This window comes from Oncorhynchus tshawytscha, linkage group LG12 (assembly GCF_018296145.1).
Source record: "Oncorhynchus tshawytscha isolate Ot180627B linkage group LG12, Otsh_v2.0, whole genome shotgun sequence".
Lineage (NCBI taxonomy): Eukaryota > Metazoa > Chordata > Actinopteri > Salmoniformes > Salmonidae > Oncorhynchus > Oncorhynchus tshawytscha.
In genome coordinates, this window is record NC_056440.1 from 44,383,626 (window position 1) to 44,402,662 (window position 19,037).

Genomic DNA, 19,037 nt, shown 5'->3' on the forward strand with positions numbered 1-19,037 from the left:
CATGGGGTAAAATAAATGTATCACATTGTTACTCTGGGTTATAAATGGTGGCTGGAGCTGTCATGCGGTGAGGAGGGTGAGGAGGAGGAAGGGTGGGGAAGAGCAGGAGGGCTATGTGGCTGGTAATTCTCTGATCAGCTCCTGGCTGTTTCCCTGCGCCTCTTTATCAGGTAGAAAGCTAAGCGCTACTGCTACCCACCATCGCTGCTTCCTCCGTAGGCTCCGTAGGCTCCGTAGGCCAGCCGACACTGGATTAGACAGGAGTAAACCAGACAGAGATAAAGCTAATTCAACTCCTCTTTTTATCGACATGTCTCTCTCTCTATCTCTCTCTCTCTCGTTCTGTCTCCCCCTCGCAGGCAAGAGTGACCCCTTCTGTGTGGTGGAGCTGAGTAATGATCGGCTACAGACACACACCGTCTACAAGAACCTCAACCCCGAATGGAACAAGGTCTTCACCTTGTGAGTGCACTTCTGCACCCCATGTTGCCACAGACGTACCCACTCATGATCTCATACTGGGTGGTCTCTCTATTTCTCATTCTCTGATTCTATCGCTCTCCGACACATGCCGCTACTTGATGCACACACACACAAATCAAATTCTGTTTGTTCTTAAATGTACTGTTGGGTCAATTGTGTTACACCTATACCTAATAAAATAATAAAATTAATGTTAATTAATTAATTAATGTTATTTTAAGTATTACAATACGTTTTAAATACATTGACGGATAAACCATATGCCTCAATTGTATTGTTATCATAACTTTAATACAAGCGACGATTGTAACAAAGCAATTCTATTACATTTACAACATTTTGTTTTTTAAACAGCCTCATTTTAAAACATGTCCACACTCCCAGTTATCTCTGTTTCCAATTAAGCCATGTGTTTACATTTTGCAATAGGATGTTGTAAAAATGTAAGTGTTACAGTGGAAATGTTATTGTGGAATGCACATGACAATGCCCATTTTGAATGGCGAATTCTCACATTTCTGCAGATATCTCGATTTATCGTTGTGTGGATTAAGCACATTTTTCTAAAACATCTTGATTGAATAATACAATCAAACACTGCCATTTCCAATGTGCTTTCATTCAACTAGCCAAACATTGCACCGTGTATTGCACTTAGCCTTCTGTACGTCATAAAAGTATATTTTGATGAAAGAAAAAAAAAATCAACTTTATATTTTGTTTTGTCTTTTCTTTTTTTTTTTTAGGGGGTAACAGGTACAAAAACAATTAAAGAGTTGCATCCAAAGATAACCCCAACCCATTCCACTTCTCAGTCTCCATCCGCCCGCCCGCGTCCTCCCTCCCCATCTCCCATCTATTTATTTGACAGTATTATTGATGATTCCTACATTCATACGTCTCATACAAAACATAGCTAATGCTAGTAAACCGCGGAGATTGAAACTCTGATGTCTACGTTTCGTTCCCTGCTTTAATCTTTCCGCCTATCAATGTCTTTTTTTGATTGACATGCTATAGTTTGAATTGGATTCTAAAGACATGACTATGTACACATGTTGATTTCAAATCCATATTATTTATTCCAAACCTTCTTCATGGGGAAATAGACTAGCGAAATCCCGTGGAAAGCTGGGTCATTGAGTCGTCCTTTGCGCAATGCTGCGCCTATCTGCTCTCTCTCTCTCTCTCTCTCTCTCTCTCTCTCTCTCTCTTTCAGACTAACCTCCTTTCTTTCCATCAGCATCCTCGCTAGCCTACTTTTCAAAGATGACATTTCGCAAACCGTGATAACCCTTCCTCCTACAACTCACATCCTCTTTAGTTGAGCACACAGGTCATAGAGGACTGTAGTTTCATCGTGCTATGAGCGGTGTGGGCAGGTGTCTGATTGTAGTGGTTTAATTGTTGTTCTGTGGCGAGCAGCAACGTGAAGGACATCCACTCAGTGTTGGAGGTGACGGTGTACGACGAGGACCGAGACAGGAGTGCAGACTTCCTGGGGAAAGTGGCCATCCCTTTACTAAACGTGAGTCCTCCTGATGAAATGTATCTGCTATCTCTATCGACTCCCCCTTGGGGAAATACTGTTGAGGAAAACACAACGTTTCTTTTGCAACTGTGGATGAGACTGTGTTATCATTGAGAGAGAGAGAGAGAGAGAGAGAGAGAGAGAGAGAGAGAGAGAGAGAGAGAGAGAGAGAGAGAGAGAGAGAGAGAGAGAGAGAGAGAGAGAGAGAGAGAGAGAGAGAGAGAGAGAGAGAGAATGTGAATGTGGTAATGTTGGGCTGATTCCCCAGGATAGTTAATTTCTCCCTGACAGTGCTGTGGTGGTAATGAACAGGTACTTGTCAGAGTTGCCACAGTTGTTTTGGGCTCTCTGTCAGATGCAGCAGCTGGGGTTCAAAGGTGGCCCAGGGAGTGTATTCAGCCGGGTATTGCCAGACAGACGGCTGTCATGTCCCTCTCCCGCAGATTCAAAATGGTGAACGGAAAGCCTACGCCTTGAAAAGCAAGGAGCTGACAGGGCCAACAAAAGGGGTCATCTTTCTCGAAATAGACGTGATTTTTAATGCTGTAAGTCTTTCTTTTTCCTTCTCCTCCCCTTTTTTCCTACTATGCCCCCCCCACACACACACACACACACTCCCTCCCCGCTCCAGAATTGTCGTCTTTATGCTGTTTGTCCTTCCTCCCCTGCCGTCCCTTGTCCCCCGTCCTCATTTTCAGTTGAATTATCGAACACTCCCACTCAGCTGCCTTTGTTCGCCCATTTATTCTCACTGTGTGTGTCCTGCCGGCGGCCATCTTAGTTCTGTGTGTGATGGAGAGAGCTCTCGCTATAGCCCGTGACACAGGGCATATGTACTGCCGTGACTCACAACAACATACATGTAATGCATTTAACACAGTCAATTCAGAAATCTGTCTATGCCGTTTTGTGAACAATCCCAGTAGATATAGGACCATATTGTGTTATTGTGATAATGTCCCACCATCGGCTGTGTGTTGATTATATGTCTATTATCCCCACACCAGGTGAAGGCCGGTCTCAGGACGTTAATACCCATCGAGCAGAAATACATTGAGGATGAACCCAGAGTGTCCAAACAGGTAGGTCAACACCAACGCCCTCTAACCTGCTGGCCCGTTTAGCTCGGCGTCTACCACCGTCCTCCATTATATTACAAATGTTAACAAAACCCAACCGGTCATGAGTGGCATCTTGTGAGGCCACAACAGTGTGGGCAGGAGGGAGAGAAAAACGTCCCTGCCCCCCTCCCGCCCCCCCGGCTCTCTCCTTTACTGTGAGTGGTGAATAGAAATGTCAAGCTGTCAGCTCTGGGGGTGTATAAGTAGATTGGCCATCCTTAGTTGGCCCTCTGTGCCACTGCTGATTTGCACTTCATTGTCACGCCGCTCAATGTGGCGGCCCCACAAAGGGCTGAATCGTGGGGGCTTGCCCACATCAGACGTGTCACATAAACGCCGTTTGGGCTGAGCAGTCACCCACTCTTATACCCTTTTGTCTCTCTCCCCTCCTCTTCCCTCTCGCTCTCCTTCTCTCTCCCGGCGCCAAAAGATGCCCACTCTGCACTTTCCCCTGTGTGCTCCTCCCCACCCACCCTCCCTGTTTGCGCGTCTCTATGTTCATCTGCACTTCACCTCTGACTCAAGGAGATGCCCCATGTCAACGTCTCTGAATGATGATGTCATCGATTGCTTTAGAGAGATTGCCCCGGTGAGGGCTCTTTTGTGTTGGGCTAGTCCCCGCTGTGGCCCGCTGCCTGTCCTTACACACACAAACCCCAAAAGTTGCCAGTTAAATACAGACATTAGAAGACATTATAATTAGACGGTTAATATCTGAATGCAGGATATTACCAGAGCCGGGACCTAAGCAGGAGAAACTCCGCTTCGTAGTTATAGCCTATAACTAGGGTCCAGGGTTTTTCCTGTATCAGTCATGTGATCACGGGAAAAACTCCTGGCCCTAAATATTAGTACTCACGTTGGTTGCAACGAAATGCGCGGAGCAAACACAGTAGAGAGAGACTTTAGAGCAGTCCTTCTGCTGCTAGTTACAGTTGCGTGATCAAAGCGTGGCCGCGTGAGACCATGCGGGGATGCGGGTGACTCAGAGTGCTGTTGTCTGCAGGGGATGGATGTCCCCAACAGGACACCGTAGACACACAGTCATTCTCAGTTCACCACCACTCTCCGTTGAATAATGGATTAGGCGGTGGTGTAAAAAGCACAATTCCCCCTTAAACATCCCCGAATCCTCTTAAAGACACATCAGAATAGATATTCCCTCTTCGGGGACTACTTCCTGGATGTGACCTGATTGGCTGACTTCTATTCTGTCATGTCGTTATGGCATTCCGTGATTGGAACACAGCGGAATGGGACTGCGATGCTTTCTCCCTCGCTGGCCAGATGCCTGCATGGACTCCCTAGGGATGTGAAATCATCACAGGCCGTGAACACTATTACTATGACTTAACTCCATTTGACGAGCTAGCTTTAAAAAGACACCGCCTCAGTGAACTTGACTTGATTTTAGCGATTGGGTTTCCTGTACGCTCAGCATTTCGTTAACGTTATTGTGCCAATACTTGACCCAACACTAGGCTGGGTGACGTGATGGGGTCTGAGAAACGAAATGTATTGTGGTTTTTTTTGCTCCAGTATCTCATACCCCATTACATTGGCAGCGACATTACTAGGCAATATTGCCTAAAACATTTTTTTATTGACGTTATTATGGCCTGAAGACGTTTTGACCCACGGCGTGGTTGAATACTTCATTCTGCTTGGTCGTGTTAGAAGTGGAATTTCATAGTGAATGTGTTTTTATATATCTTTTAATAATTCGATAGTCACTACCACGTACCGAGGGACATTGTTGGGGAATCGAACTAATAGTTAACATGCGATGGTTTTATTGACCAATTGACGATGACATGTCATGAGCAACTAATACCCAGGGCTGACAAGGCCATAGAAAATGGTAACACTTAGAGCGGTAGCAAAGGCAACGCGTAGGAAAGACAGTTGGCGGACTTAGGCAGGAAAGCTCATTGAGATGTGATGACAGACGCTGACGTAGCGTTCGAGTTCCAGAGGAGGTCTCCGAGAAAATGTACCTCTTGCCAAGTATTTCCCAAGCGCGTCGGGGTCGGGGGATTTTCGCAAACGTCTAAGATACAATCTTGTTGGTTATCAGTCACCTGTGGCCTGTTTTTCGTTTTATTGGACCAATCCCATGGTTTTAAGCCAGCCTATTATCAGACAGCTGCAAGATTGCTTTACACGATTCCTCCTCTCCTGTCTTTAGACAAGCGTCATCTCTATTTAGCATACAGCCTACCCGCTGTCCTATGTTGACCAATCAAGTAGCAGTTTGTATAATACTCTGTCATTACCATGCCTGTGTGTATCTTCCTGCGTACAGACGCGGCAGTGAAGAAGTCGAAGTGTAGTCCCACTCGTTGTCCCCGCCGTTCTCTCAGTCGAGAGGGCGTGGAGTCCACGTGACGGCATAAGGAAGCTGTCGAGTGAGGGTCGCCTCCCGAAAGAATCGATTCCTCGACTCCTTGGCCGCCGTCAACGCCGTCTGTAGTGGTTATGTCTATTTCCCCGAGTCGTGTTTCCGACCGCTTATGTCACGTCTGTGCTCTGTCCAGTTGCTGCTGCAGAACTTCAACAGAGTGAGGCGCTGCATCCTGTTCCTCATCAACGCCGGCTGCTACATCAACAGCTGCTTCGAATGGCACTCGCCTCAGAGGAGCATCTGCGCCTTCCTGGTACTAATGCATTTATTTCCTTTTACACACCTCGTGTACATATATATATATATATATATATATATATATATACGGATGACACAGTACACATAGGCTACATATGCGCACATTCATAGGCCCCTTTCTCATACTGACCCTTCTGTGTTCCATGCAGCACTCTTTCCACAGAGGGTTCTACATTGAACCCAAAAGGGTACTCCCTGGAACCAAAAAAAAAGGTTATACCTGGAGCTAAAAAGGGACAGCCGAATAACCCCTTTGGAACCTGTCTTTCTAAGAGTGCAAGAGACAATGTAATGTTGATAATGAAGTCCTGTTGTAAATGGCAGTCTCGCTTTCTCTCTCGCTCTCTCTGTCTCTCTCTCCCTCTCCCTCTCCCTCTCTCTGGTGATGACAGCTGTAGTCAAGTCCTGCTCTCTGCCTGTCACCTGTACCTGGTATTTAACTGTAAAGTATAATTGGTCTGCAAAGCAGCTATCACTAAAAGGACACCCTCCTTTAAGCCTCTGAGTGGCTGAATGGTACTCCACACGGACAGACAGATAGACTGACAGACAGACTTTAAATCCTGTCCTTTGCGCAGACATAAGTAGATACATGACCTGTCTGTTTTAGAGGTTCTAGTGATGCCTGAGCCCTTTCCTTGGGCGACTAAATGTCGCTGTGTGAACTATTAGCATTTGCTGTTTGACACATTTTAATTTCTGCGGAGGGTTGGGAGTGTGTGTGTGTGCGTGCGTGTGTGTGTGTGTGTGTGTGTGTAGGTCATCATGCCGTCGCAAGACAGAAGCCCGGAGAGAGGCGTTATTGATCAGTTAACATTTTGCTTCTGTGTGTGTGTGTGTGTGTGTGTGTGTGTGTGTGTGTGTGTGTGTGTGTGTGTGTGTGTGTGTGCGCGCGTTTGTGCCAATTGTTTTTCTAACGAGAGGAATCGCTGCTGTGTGTTCAATCTGAAGACCCTTCGTCTGTCTGTGTTGGCACGTAAGCACTGCACAGTTTCCATGAAGTTGTTCGAAGACAGTGCAACTGGTGTGCTGTAAGAAAGGTGTGCTCTGCATTCTCGGATTCCTGGTAGAAGGTGTCTAACGCCATGGAACATGAGGTGTGGGCATCTCATTGAGTTCTCTCTCTCTATCTCTCGCTCTCGCTCTCTCTCTCTTTGTCTCTCTCTCTCTCTCTCTCTCTAGCTCTCTGTGTCTCTCTCTCTCTCTAACTCTCTCTCTCTTTGTCTCTCTCTCTCTAACTCTCTCTCTCGCTCTCTGTCTCTCTCTCTCTAGCTCTGTCTCTCTCTCTCTCTCTCTGTCTCTCTCTCTTTGTCTCTCTCTCTCTTTGTCTCTCGCTCGCTTTGTCTCTCTCTCTCTTTGTCTAACTCTCTCTCTCTCTTTGTCTCTCTCTCTCTCTCTCTCACTTTCTCTCTGTCCTTCCTGCGCCTCGTGTCAAAGTGGACATGGCCGTGGGCTGTAATTGGGAGTTTGGAGAGGACTCTTAAGCAACGCCACAGTGTATACTTGTACTGTCAGGTCCTCTCCTCCACACAGGTAGTGCCTCCTTCTCCCCTCCCTCGCTTTGAGAGGCCTCTTAATCACTTCACTCATCTCTCTAAGTGGGTTTTTATAGGGGGCCCGTCTGGCCAAGGTTGTACGTTAGTGAAGTGTGTGTGTGTGTGTGACTGTGTAGTGGTAGTTGTAATAGATATTGTTGGAGCAACCCATTTGTTGTAATACTGCTTATTCTGACCACACACACACACACACACACACACACACACACACACACACACACACACACACACACACACACACAGCAGTAATGTAATGCCTTTCTGTCTCAGATTAGTGTCCAGACAGATCCAGTCTAGTGGGCTAACAGGTACAAATCCTCTCTTCCTCTCTCTAGTTTGTTCTCCTGCTTTCCTTCTCCCCGTATCTGTCCATCCAGCCACATGTGCGCCTCAGCCATTAGCGCCAACTGCGATTAGAGTCGTGTGTGTGTGGTAAGTGAGCCTCACACACCACACAACCCAGACAGAGAACCAGCCACTGTGGCAGCAGTGCCCGCGGCGTTGGCACAATGGGCAGAGCTGGAGTTACCTCCCGTCCCGCACCACGGGTGGTGTGTGTGTGTGTGTGGGAGAGGAGGGGGGTTAAGCGTCTGCTTCCTCTCTACCTGAACACCTGCAAGCTGAGCCCCCCATCCCCTCCCTCTCTCTCCCTCGCTCCACCACTCTCATCCCCCTTCCTTCCCTCCCTGCATGTGAGCTGGGGCCATTGTCAGGCTCGGTGGTGTTGGGTTCTGTTTGGTGAGTCATGCCAACTCTCCCCGGGGCCCCTGAAAGACAAGGCTGTTATTGCTCCAGGGACCGCAGGCCTCAGCAACTCTTCCTCCAAACAAATTTGCCGTAACTTTATCCGCAATTGAGCCTTGAATTGGGAGCAAATAAAGCCGGCTTTGTGAGGCCCAGGAAGGGTGAGAAGGGCAGGAGACGGGGGTTGTGTGGAAGACAGGAGAAATGATACCAGGGCCTTTTATTTGGGGCGAAGTAGGACTCTTATCTGTGGGAGAGCCCAGACAAGGAAGTTACTTCTGCTGGAAACTGGAGCACCTATCACCTGCTTTGCATTGAGATAAAAATTCACCCTGCTGAAATAAAATAAAAAATAGAAAAACCTATGGCACTGGCACACACACACACACAGAGAGAGAGGCACGCACGCACACACACACACGACACACACACAAACACACACCTCTCCTCTCTTGACTCCACTTGAGAAAGCTTGCTAACTTTTAACAGCAGGATTTTGTTTTTGCCACAGAGCAATGGACAGCTTGGAATAGATAAACTATAACATTTTTACTACCTCTCTGATTGGAAAAATGAGGGAGAGTGAAATACAATGGCAGGTTGAGCCAGAGGACACTGTGGAGTCTGGGGTGTGATTGTTAAAGACAGACAGAAGCACATCTGAAGATAATTATCTCTGTTTTATTCTCATTCATGGACGCCGTTACAGGACAGGACCATTTGTGGGTGTCTTTAGTTCATTTTCTATTACAGATTGAGTGTAGTACCTGGTCATATCTGGCTCCATGTTTCAGATGTCATGTCCAACTGCTCCTTATCAAATGCGAAACAGCTCTAGTTACTTGTCTCACCAGCAGGGGGCAATCTAGCACCACAGAATGGGACTGTCCTGTCCAACGAAGTAAGACAGGCTTCCAGTCAAACATGACTTGTTCTATTTGCTGTCTGGCAGCGGTCTAGCTAGTATCTGGAGTCGATGTCCATGTAATAAAGATAAAGCCAACTTAACTCTGAAATTCAAAACTCCAGTCGACTTCTGGAGGAGAGGAGTAAGACTAGTACATGCTCCATGTACGCCAAAGCACTTCCTATCCAAGCCGTAAAGCCGAGCACCAGAGTGGTGTTCAGTAAACCACATAATGCCAAAAACCATAAAGCCCAAATCCTCTACCTTCATCAAAGTTTAGTAGATGAATGAAACACTCATCTGTTCCCGAATCGGATTGTGTTTCCTAAGTCTGTGCCGTGTGCGCTTTTGATAAGGGAATGCTTCATAAAGGCAGGGATGTTATTCATTCTATTGAAAGTGAAATGATTGTGTATCTACTACATGTTAACAAGATAATCACTTAGAGTTTAACATGATTATCTGTTGTTTTTGCTGTTTATTAGTTTGAAGAAATAACCAAATGGTTTTTTTTTTGGGGGGTTCATGTCACATAATATGCCATAAAACGTTTGCCTGGTATAAATAAACGCACATGTACTATTTCCCATTTTAGATCATTATAATATCTATATTCTCGTATTGGAGAAACAAAAATCAACGGAGGTACCTAGAAGAGTTTTTCTAATTGTTTCACTAAAGTATATTTTTCTTTTTGTATTTTGGATTCAGTAAAGTTTTTAACTTTTGCTGTGATTTGGAAACAAACTGTCTATTAAGCGGCCTGAGCTCGGCACGGTTGTGTATGATCCTCTGAGTTGAATACGTCTATGTTCACCTTTGATGCTTCTCATTCTGTTTCCATTCTGACATTCTTTGACATAAGAAAATGTTTGTTTTAAAAATAATAATAATAAGAATCTACATAACGTAAATCTGCTAGTGTAAATCCTAATGAGTTAATAACATTTTACACTCATGCCGTGTTGAGGCTGTTTGCCAGAAGAAGAACAGTGAATCGCTCTTGTTTCAGTGTGCGACAAATAGGAAGTGATCATTTGCATTGTATTCTCCTTCTATCTAATACTCCCGGGACCTAATTCGAGGGAGTTTGTGTAATGCAAACATGCATGTGTACGCACGCATGTGCAGCCACGCGCACACACCAATACAGTCTCGCACCACGAGACTTTCGATGAGTTCTCAGAATCAGGAGGATAACGTAACAGAAGTTGATGCTGGGATGGAGCAAAGCCGTGTCTCCAAGGCTAGCGCTGCAGCTCCGTAACACCAGCCTGTGAGCTGTGTGTGGGGAGCTCTGACAATTCCTGGGTGCACACACACACACACACACGCACACACGCACACACACACGCACACACGCACACACACACACACACACACACACACACACACACACATACATACACACATACACACACACATACATACACACATACACACACATACACACACACACATACACACACATACACACACACACATACACACACACACACACACATACATACACACACACACACAGACACACACACACACACACAGACACACACATACACACATACACACACACACACACAGAGACACACACACACACATACACACACACATACATACACACACACACAGACACACACACACACACATACACACATACACACACACACAGAGACACACACACACACACACACACACACATAACACACATACACATACACACACACACAGACACACACACACACACACACACATACACACAGACACACACACACACACAGACACACACACACACACATACCCACACACACAGACACACACACACACACATACACACACACACACAAAGCAAAGCACATACTGTAAACAGCTTTTTCCCTCCTCCCCTCTACCTTTTTATCTCAATGTTTTTTGCTCTTTCTCCAGTCACAGACCTCCACGGCTGACACTCTCTCCTTCCTCCCCAGGCAGAAAGCCTCTCGGTGGGGTAGCAATGTGGGGGATGTGGTCTCCTGGTCCTGGGGAAAGGTCCCGGCGCTGCGGGCTCCTCTCCCCAGCCGAGGGGCTGTGAGACGGGGCAGGCTTGGCCTCTGATGGGCCGGGGTGTCGGGTTCCTCCAGCTGTCAGTCACAGCCTCGCCCAGAGCTAGAATAACCAAACGGGGAGGGATGAGGTGGGCGACAGGTTAAATAACCCCAGGCGCAGGGAAACGAGACGGACAGACACACCACACACCAGCCAGACACTGCAGAGGAGGGGGGAGCTGCAGTCCTCTCAGAAACACTTCAAAAATATCACGCCTTCGTATGAGAACACATAACGTATAATAGACAGGGAACAACTAGGTTGGTTAAGATGTATTTATACACTGTATGTGTGAAGTTATATTTAGGTGTAGAACATTAATAGGCATAAGAGAACTGAATTGCATTTGTTTGGAGAAATCGCTTTTTTCCTATTTTGCTCAAAAACGCAAGTGTTCAGGGTGATGTGGTTTCGCTGCTTCAGTGTTAAAAGACCCTGTGAATCTTTATTTCTTCTGCGTGGTCACTGCGGTGGGACTGTGCAGTACAGTAACAGTAGATTAGTGAGAGCGGTTCCGTTTGCGTTCTGACATTAGACTGGAGTGGGAGTGCTAGAGAAAGAACACTAGATAATGCAGAGCCCACACACAGACAGTATTTGTGGCGGCTTGCGGAAGGATGTGGAAGTAGGAGGACAGGTACTGGAGGTTGCTAAGCACTCCTGAATTATTGAAGAGTATTCTTCCAATTCCCTAAACAGACCTTTATTAAAGAAAAGGAAAGAGACGGAAATAGGCTGGCCACCATGGTAGTACTGCACTGTGGACGGAGATATTTGGCTCTGAGCAATATGCTAATGTCCTGGCCAATTCATTTGTAATGTTTTATTTATGTCTTTGTTTTGTTTGTGTACACAAATATCTTAACTGGTTAAATTTGTATGAGTGCATGATTTGTGGTTGTGTGGGGGGGGGTCTTGTCATCTTTTTAGTTGTTTAAGAGATTGGGAGTTTTATGTGGCTTTTGTAATTTTGTTATAGCTTAGTGGTGGTAAGTTACACGTTAATTTTAGATGTGTTTGTGTGTGTGTGTGTGTGTGTGTGTGTCTGCCCGCGTGTTTGCGTTGGGTTCCGAGGCTGTAAGGGATAGGCCAATGATCCGCGGAGATGGAGAGGGAGCCCAGCACAGTACAACACACCTGACCACTAGTGCACTAGTGCCTAACCCAGTACTAGAGATGTTTTAGGGCAGGGGTTTATAGAGGGAGGCCGGGCGCGGACACAGAGGTGCAATGTCCTTTTAGGTCAACAGGAGGGAAGATGTTGAAGCTTTTATTCCTATAGCCTGTAAATTACGGGAGGAGGAGAGAAGGTGAGGACTCACACGTACCCCACGTATCCACCTACACATCAGCTGCTCCACGAGAGGCTGCAAGGAACTGAAATAATGTCAGTAAAACTCCAGCACTTTCCCCACTGATTATGAGATATACATTGTTTGAAATGTATTGTATTATTTCATTCAGCCGAACGTATAGCTTTGTCATGTATATATCATAATTGACCGCGCAAGGTGAGACAGCCCGATGTATCGGCTGTTTCCTGTTTCAAACCCCATTTTCATTGTCAGTGAAAGTTTACCATGAAGGCAGTAACAATCTATTGTGAATGCATTTGCAACAGATGCATTTCATTTCAAAGCGTAGTCCTCCCATCACAATTTCAAGTCTTTTTCTATAGATAATAATGAATGACCATTTTGCGTCCTTGAGTTTGATTCATGTGCATTGTCGGAAAATATATGAATACGTATAAAATATTTTCACCTGGAATTAGTATAATGTTTTTTACATTGCTATTATGTATTTTCTACATTGATCATTTCCAACAAAAAATTGATATATGTCGGAATATGTTTTTAATGTTTCGAGAAATAATTGAACAGTTTTTACAAAAATTTGCAAAAATGTGCCATCCACCCCCCCAACCCAAATAAATAAAATCAGTCAACACACGCTAAAACAATTTGACACGAGTGATTTTGTGTTTGTGAATTATGTCTCCTTCAAGCATTTCATTTTCACAGGATCATGATCATTTATGTTCGGGTTGCAAAAGACTCTGTACTAAAACAGAATACAGGTTTTGGGGCACTCAGTTCTGGAGTTACGCTTTTTATTTGTTCGGATGAGAGATGGGGGATAGAGAGGGACAAGACAGATGACTATGGAGGTGGAATAGGGGTATTTGGAGCTGGGGTGACAGGGTTATGGGCATCTCGGGGTGGGTGGGGTTGGGGTGACAGGGTTAGGGGGCTCATGGTGTGGCAGGTCAGGTGCTGGGCTGAGGGTCGGAGGGTTAAGGTCATGTTGACTAGTTGTGCTTGAAACAGAGAGTGACCTCAGGCCTGTGGATGACAGATGATTGGCGTGGAGAGGGAGTGTTGTGACGGTCGGTACTTATCCTCATCCTCCGATGAAGGTGGAGGGTGGCCCTGTTGGCCTCGTAGGCCCTGTCCCAGCTCTGGGTTCAGGGGTCCTGTTTTGTCACAACAGCCGTCCATTTAAGGCTTTCTTCTATTTGATTATCATACATATATTATCAAATGTATGGGTCTGTGTGTTATGTTTATGCGCGCTATGCGAATGTGTGTTTGCAGTTTGAGGTCAATGCAGGTCTCTGCTACATTAAGTCCCAAGTGTTTCTCTATTGCTCTTTTTCTCTCTCTCTCTCTCTCTCTCTCTCTCTCTCTCTGCAGCTCTTTGTTCTCGTGGTGTGGAACTTTGAACTCTACATGATTCCTCTGGCTCTGCTGCTGCCGCTGGCCTGGAACTATATCCTTGTCGCTTCGGGGAAGGACACAAGGCAAGACGTGGTGAGTGTCCCTGTTTAAGTATCCCTACGCCGTTCTGCCCCTTTAATTGTCTCGTTCTAGGTCATATGGCAAGCGCTTACATCTCACACACATTTCTGTCAATCATCTCATTTATCTCATTTCAATATGGATTTTATCCTGAATATACTGTCATCTTTACTATAGAAAAGATGTACAAAAAAAATGTATGTAGTAAAAAATATATATAATGTGTACGTGCTAAGACATCATTATTGTAAATATGTATTTGTAAAATAATAAAATCAAATAAAAAGTTGACATAGTCCAGTGAACATAAAGCTAACAGATGTGGACTAGGGAGTGGACACATTGTGTTGGCACCTTCTCTCTAGATGTAGAAATAGGACTGAAAAGAGTCGCAAAGTTAATGCAAACAAGAAACAGACACCGAGGGAAAATTCTTTCCATTACGCTTCTAAATGAGAAACGCCAATTGCCTTGAACTTTCAAGAATCGCTCTCAAATTCTTCCTCTTGCATAGGAGGAAATAATAGCTTGTCACCTTGAGCAAGGCTACGCCACTTACCTGGTATTATATGTATTTAATTGTGTTTTTTTGTGTTTTTTTATCTCCTATTCCAATTAAACAGTGTCAAAGCAATGTCACGGAGAAGTGGACATGTTTTAATCACCGGGGTGTAGTTGGAGAGTCGTGTGACGCAGAAGCTGCACAGGAATTGTGGTGCGAGCGTGAACAATGAAGTGATTCATTTTAATAAGAGCATTTCCAGACTACCTTCCAGAATGCACAATAAAGAGACCACATGTTGTCCTCTCTTAACGTATATGACTTCATCTTTCACGAGGTCGCAGTTCAGCAGATTGTTCAGGATATGGAACAGATAGCCGTTAAACCAATGAAAACAACAGGCGAAACGAATTTTAATAACTAATTATCCTTTTTTTGTATTTTTTAAACAGGATGTAGCTGTGAATGTACTAGTTTTAGTATTACCTGAATGTTAGGAAATACTTGAACAGGCTTCAGGCATTGCAGACATTATTGTAGCTGGGTCACAATTAACAGCAAGAAATGCATGTATTTTTACAACGGGAAGTTAAACTGAGTGTAAAACCCACGTACGCACAGAGCAGTGCACACATGCAGCTTTGTCGCTTGTGTACCTTGGTGCTTCGCTCCTGCTTCAATGCTCTGTATATACAGTATTTCCCTGTAGATGGCGACATTGCCTGACAGAAATCTGTAGACACAAACAAAAAAAAAGGATTTCATTATTTATTTACCTCCATATGATCTATGAATAACGATGTTATTTTACCAGGCACGTTTTAATTGAATTAAAGCAATAAAGATTGCATATACCTATTCACTTCACATACAAATCGCTCTCTATGCAGAAGAGCCCCCCCTCGCCGCCCATTCCTACTGTCTCCAGGACTCCCCGAATTGGCTTCTACATTAAAACCAGTTAACACTGTAATGAGTGGTATTTATCTGATAGAATAAAAAAAACGTCCCCTCTTCTTGTGTACACAGTATATTATTCACCCCATATCAACGCCGATTTACACTTCTCCTCATTCTGAACAGTATTGTGGCCAATGAGTACAAGACCAGGAATTGTAACTGCCTAAAGTGGCCTGACCAGGAACGACCCTGGGCCCAGAGTTTTCCCTGGTCGGATCACATGTTAAGGAAAATCTCCCAGCCTTATGACAACTGTGAGATCTGAGCCCAGGCCAAAACCAGGTCAGCTGGGTTTTTGTCTGTCTGTCCGGCTGTCTGTGCACGTGCGCTTTTGCGTGCGTGCAGAACCAGGTTGGTGTGGTTCACTATTAGTGACCTGTGCTTCCAATGAGAGAGGAGGGTTCAGACAGAGCTGCCATTATGTTATTACTCCCCCCTACTCTTTTCTCTTCCTCCATTGTTCTACAGTTTGACGATTGTAACCACAACTGATGAGGTATTGGGGGGGGTTCCGCTCCCCGCCACAGTAAACAAACACACGGGTATGCTTCCCATTAACCAAAGCCGCTGACTGAGCCCCATTCCCATGATGAGCCACAGCACTGCACTCCACTCACACACAGTCCCCTAAAAAATGGGAAGTTAGTTCATTATCAACTCCTGGGACGGAGTCTCTCGCACTCTCTCTCACTGTGTACATTCTATATGGGGGATGCGTGGGCAGGAGAATGGGAGTCATTGTTTTAGATTAGCACCTTTCACTTACATCCGAGACCATTGCGCAGAAGGAACATGCCGTATATAGCTGGCACAAAAGACGTCCTCTGTAGAAAATCACCGCTCTTGGCGTGTGATATCAGTGCCTCCATCTCGCCTTTCCTCTCTTTGTCAGTGTCTGAGCACTGCTGTGCAGGATGGTTGAGGAGCTGTGATATGTTATAGGGGCCATTCTCTAGGAGTGTATGATCCTGCTTCTCCCACCTGGGCTCGGCTGCCATCTTCACATTGGCAGACAGACAGACAGACAGACAGACAGACAGACAGACAGACAGACAGACAGACAGACAGACAGACAGACAGACAGACAGACAGACAGACAGACAGTAATTTCACCTTGCAGTAATATGAGCCCTCTGCTGCGGAGTCACACACACAGCAGTTGCAGCCATCCATAAAGCACTATAGCACTAGGAGAAGGACAGTTTTGTAAGGGATGTGATTGTGTATATGATATGAAAATTGATTGTCCCCCATGTTACACACCTACACACGCGCGTGCACGAGCCAAGCCCTCTTTCACGGCCGCACACACACGCACGCACGCACACACACACAGACACTGATGTATCCCCAAAGGCATGTCCCTGTTTGTTTTAAAGCAGTGTTTCACATTTTGTCACTGGTGTCGGGGGGGCTTAGAGAGAGAAAGAAAGTTGTGGCCTCCTCGTTCACTCGTCTGGAAAAGAAAAGAACAACCCGGCCACTAAATGCTTTAAAGAACATGTCAAATGAAACCATTGTGCTTCACCAAGGGTCAGCATCCGGAAGGCTGTGGTTTTTCCAAAAACCTGGGATGAGGGTAATACTGGAGGAATCTCTCTTGAACTCAACTCACTTTGACTAAAAAGAGAGGAGGGGGGGGACTCAGTTGATTACAAACTCCCTAATGAAATAAAATGAGTTCCATGTGATGGGTTCAATGTGAGTATCCCTCTCGTATTCTATACCAAAACCACAGCCCTGTCCATAATGGGTAAACGAACACACGCTGTTTCTACGCGCTGTAATATTCACCTCAGGGTCACTGGCGCTCTGGTTACTCTACACAACCTGGTTCAAGCATTCGTGACACTAAACTGAATAAGGCACGGTGATGCCGAAACGTTGGTGTTTTTTTTACACCCAATAATTTACTGGGAGGTTATATATATATATATATCTCTTCGTTTCTATTACTCTCTTCCTATACAACATATATCAGACCGGTTCTCCTCATGCAGGCCTTACCTTCACCAGTGGACGTGCTGAACAGAAAAGATGACCTTGGACCAGCTATTAAAGACCTGGTGCAGCAATAGTGTGACTGGCCTCAGCTCTTACCTTGCCTTTTTCTGACCTCTGACCTCTAACCCTGTTATCTTGTCTGTCAGCTGTGGCACCATTAGATGACCCGTGTGTCACCCTCTCTAAGGCGCTGTGTGGCTTGTTATGGATAAAAGATGTTATTAACATGCCAGACACTGCTGGGCTATGTGAGCCTTGACAGGACAAAGGGAGAGAATATGGTACTGCTGCTGGTCAGAGTGGTGGGGACAGGGTGTTTTTAAGTGTTACGTATTGAGACATCATTACAGGTGCAGACAGTCTGACCAATGCCGCAACATAATTGCATGCTATTCTCATTGCAGTTGGAAAATAATATAACTATATTTTTTTTTTATGTAAAGAGCTGTTCATCTTGCATACTGGCCCTCTGTGTTTCAGTAGAGACCCCTACTGTTTGGAGGTGGTACTGCACCCTCCGGGTAGACTAGTGTCTGGAGACAAAGATAGGATGACCGCGCCAACAATACCACCACCTCCATCAGCACCTATCACCTCTCCTAGTCACCCATTTCCCACCACCACCCCGTTTGTTTTGAAACCTGGAACCGTTTGGTAGGTTCCGTCTCTGAGTTGTTGCCGGGTTGGGTGACCGGGTGGCTGGGCTCAGTCAAGCGGGGTACAGCTCAGCTGGAATGGAAAAGCTGGAGGCCTGTAGGGCCGTCCCTGGAAGACCGACCGGCACTGCTGAGCCACTGGCCCGGAAAACTCTTTACCAGATGTTGTGGAGGTGTTAATTATAGCACATGCTGTCATGGTGCAGAAATACGGCGGTGATGTGTCTCTCTCTCTCTCTATGTCTCTCTCTCTCTCTCTCTCTCTCTCTCTCTCCCCCCTCTCTCTCATTGTCTCTCTCTTTCTCTCTATGTCTCTCTCTCTCCCCCTCTCTCTCATTGTCTCTCTCTTTCTCTCTATGTCTCTCTCTTCTCTCTCTCTCTCTCTCTCTCTCTCTCTCTCTCTATCTCTCTCTCTCCCCCCTCTCTCTCATTGTCTCTCTCTTTCTCTCTCTCTCTCTCTGTTTCTCACTGTCCTTCTCTCTTTCTCCCCTCAGATTTCAGATTCGGATAGGCTCTTTCTTTCTCTCTCAATTCAATTCAAGGGGCTTTATTGGTATGGGAAACATGTTTACATTGCCAAAGCAAGTGAAGTAGACAATAAACAATAAAACATTTACTGTAAACATTACACTTACAAAAGTCTCTCGCTCTCTCGCTGTCGCTCGCTCTCTCGCTGTCGCTCGCTCTCTCGCTGTCGCTGGCTCTCTCGCTGTCGCTCGCTGTGCTTCTCTCTTCCTCCCCTCTCAGATTTCAGATCCAGATAGGCTCTATTAGCACGAATGACAAGGCCACTGTTGCTAAAGTGAAGTGACATAATGACATCAACAGTAAGAGTAAAACATTTATAATAGTAATGGTGATAAGAGAAAGAAGAAAAAAAGTATATATATATATATACACATAAATATTACATTTATCTTTTTTTAATTTTTTTTTACAAATAATAGAAGTAAAATGAATACAAATGGTAATAATGTGATAATCTAAAAAAACGATTTTGCTTTGATAAGTAAACAAAACAATAAGAA

At 45.3% G+C, this 19,037-nt stretch overlaps 1 protein-coding gene across 9 annotated transcripts in view; it reads left to right on the top strand.

Moving 5' to 3' along the window:
* mctp1a (multiple C2 domains, transmembrane 1a) overlaps nt 1–19,037 on the top strand; it is a 198,645-nt gene that overhangs the window by 139,568 nt on the left and 40,040 nt on the right. For 8 of the 9 annotated variants that reach the window (XM_042330679.1, XM_042330683.1, XM_042330680.1 and 5 more), the window contains 6 exons: nt 360–462; nt 1,909–2,011; nt 2,458–2,559; nt 3,022–3,096; nt 5,673–5,792; nt 13,783–13,899. In XM_042330679.1, coding sequence (XP_042186613.1) covers nt 360–462; nt 1,909–2,011; nt 2,458–2,559; nt 3,022–3,096; nt 5,673–5,792; nt 13,783–13,899 — 620 coding nt within the window. Of the gene's footprint in view, nt 1–359; nt 463–1,908; nt 2,012–2,369; nt 2,560–3,021; nt 3,097–5,672; nt 5,793–13,782; nt 13,900–19,037 lie in introns of those variants that run through there. The other variant, XR_006084697.1, reaches the window with a different exon arrangement.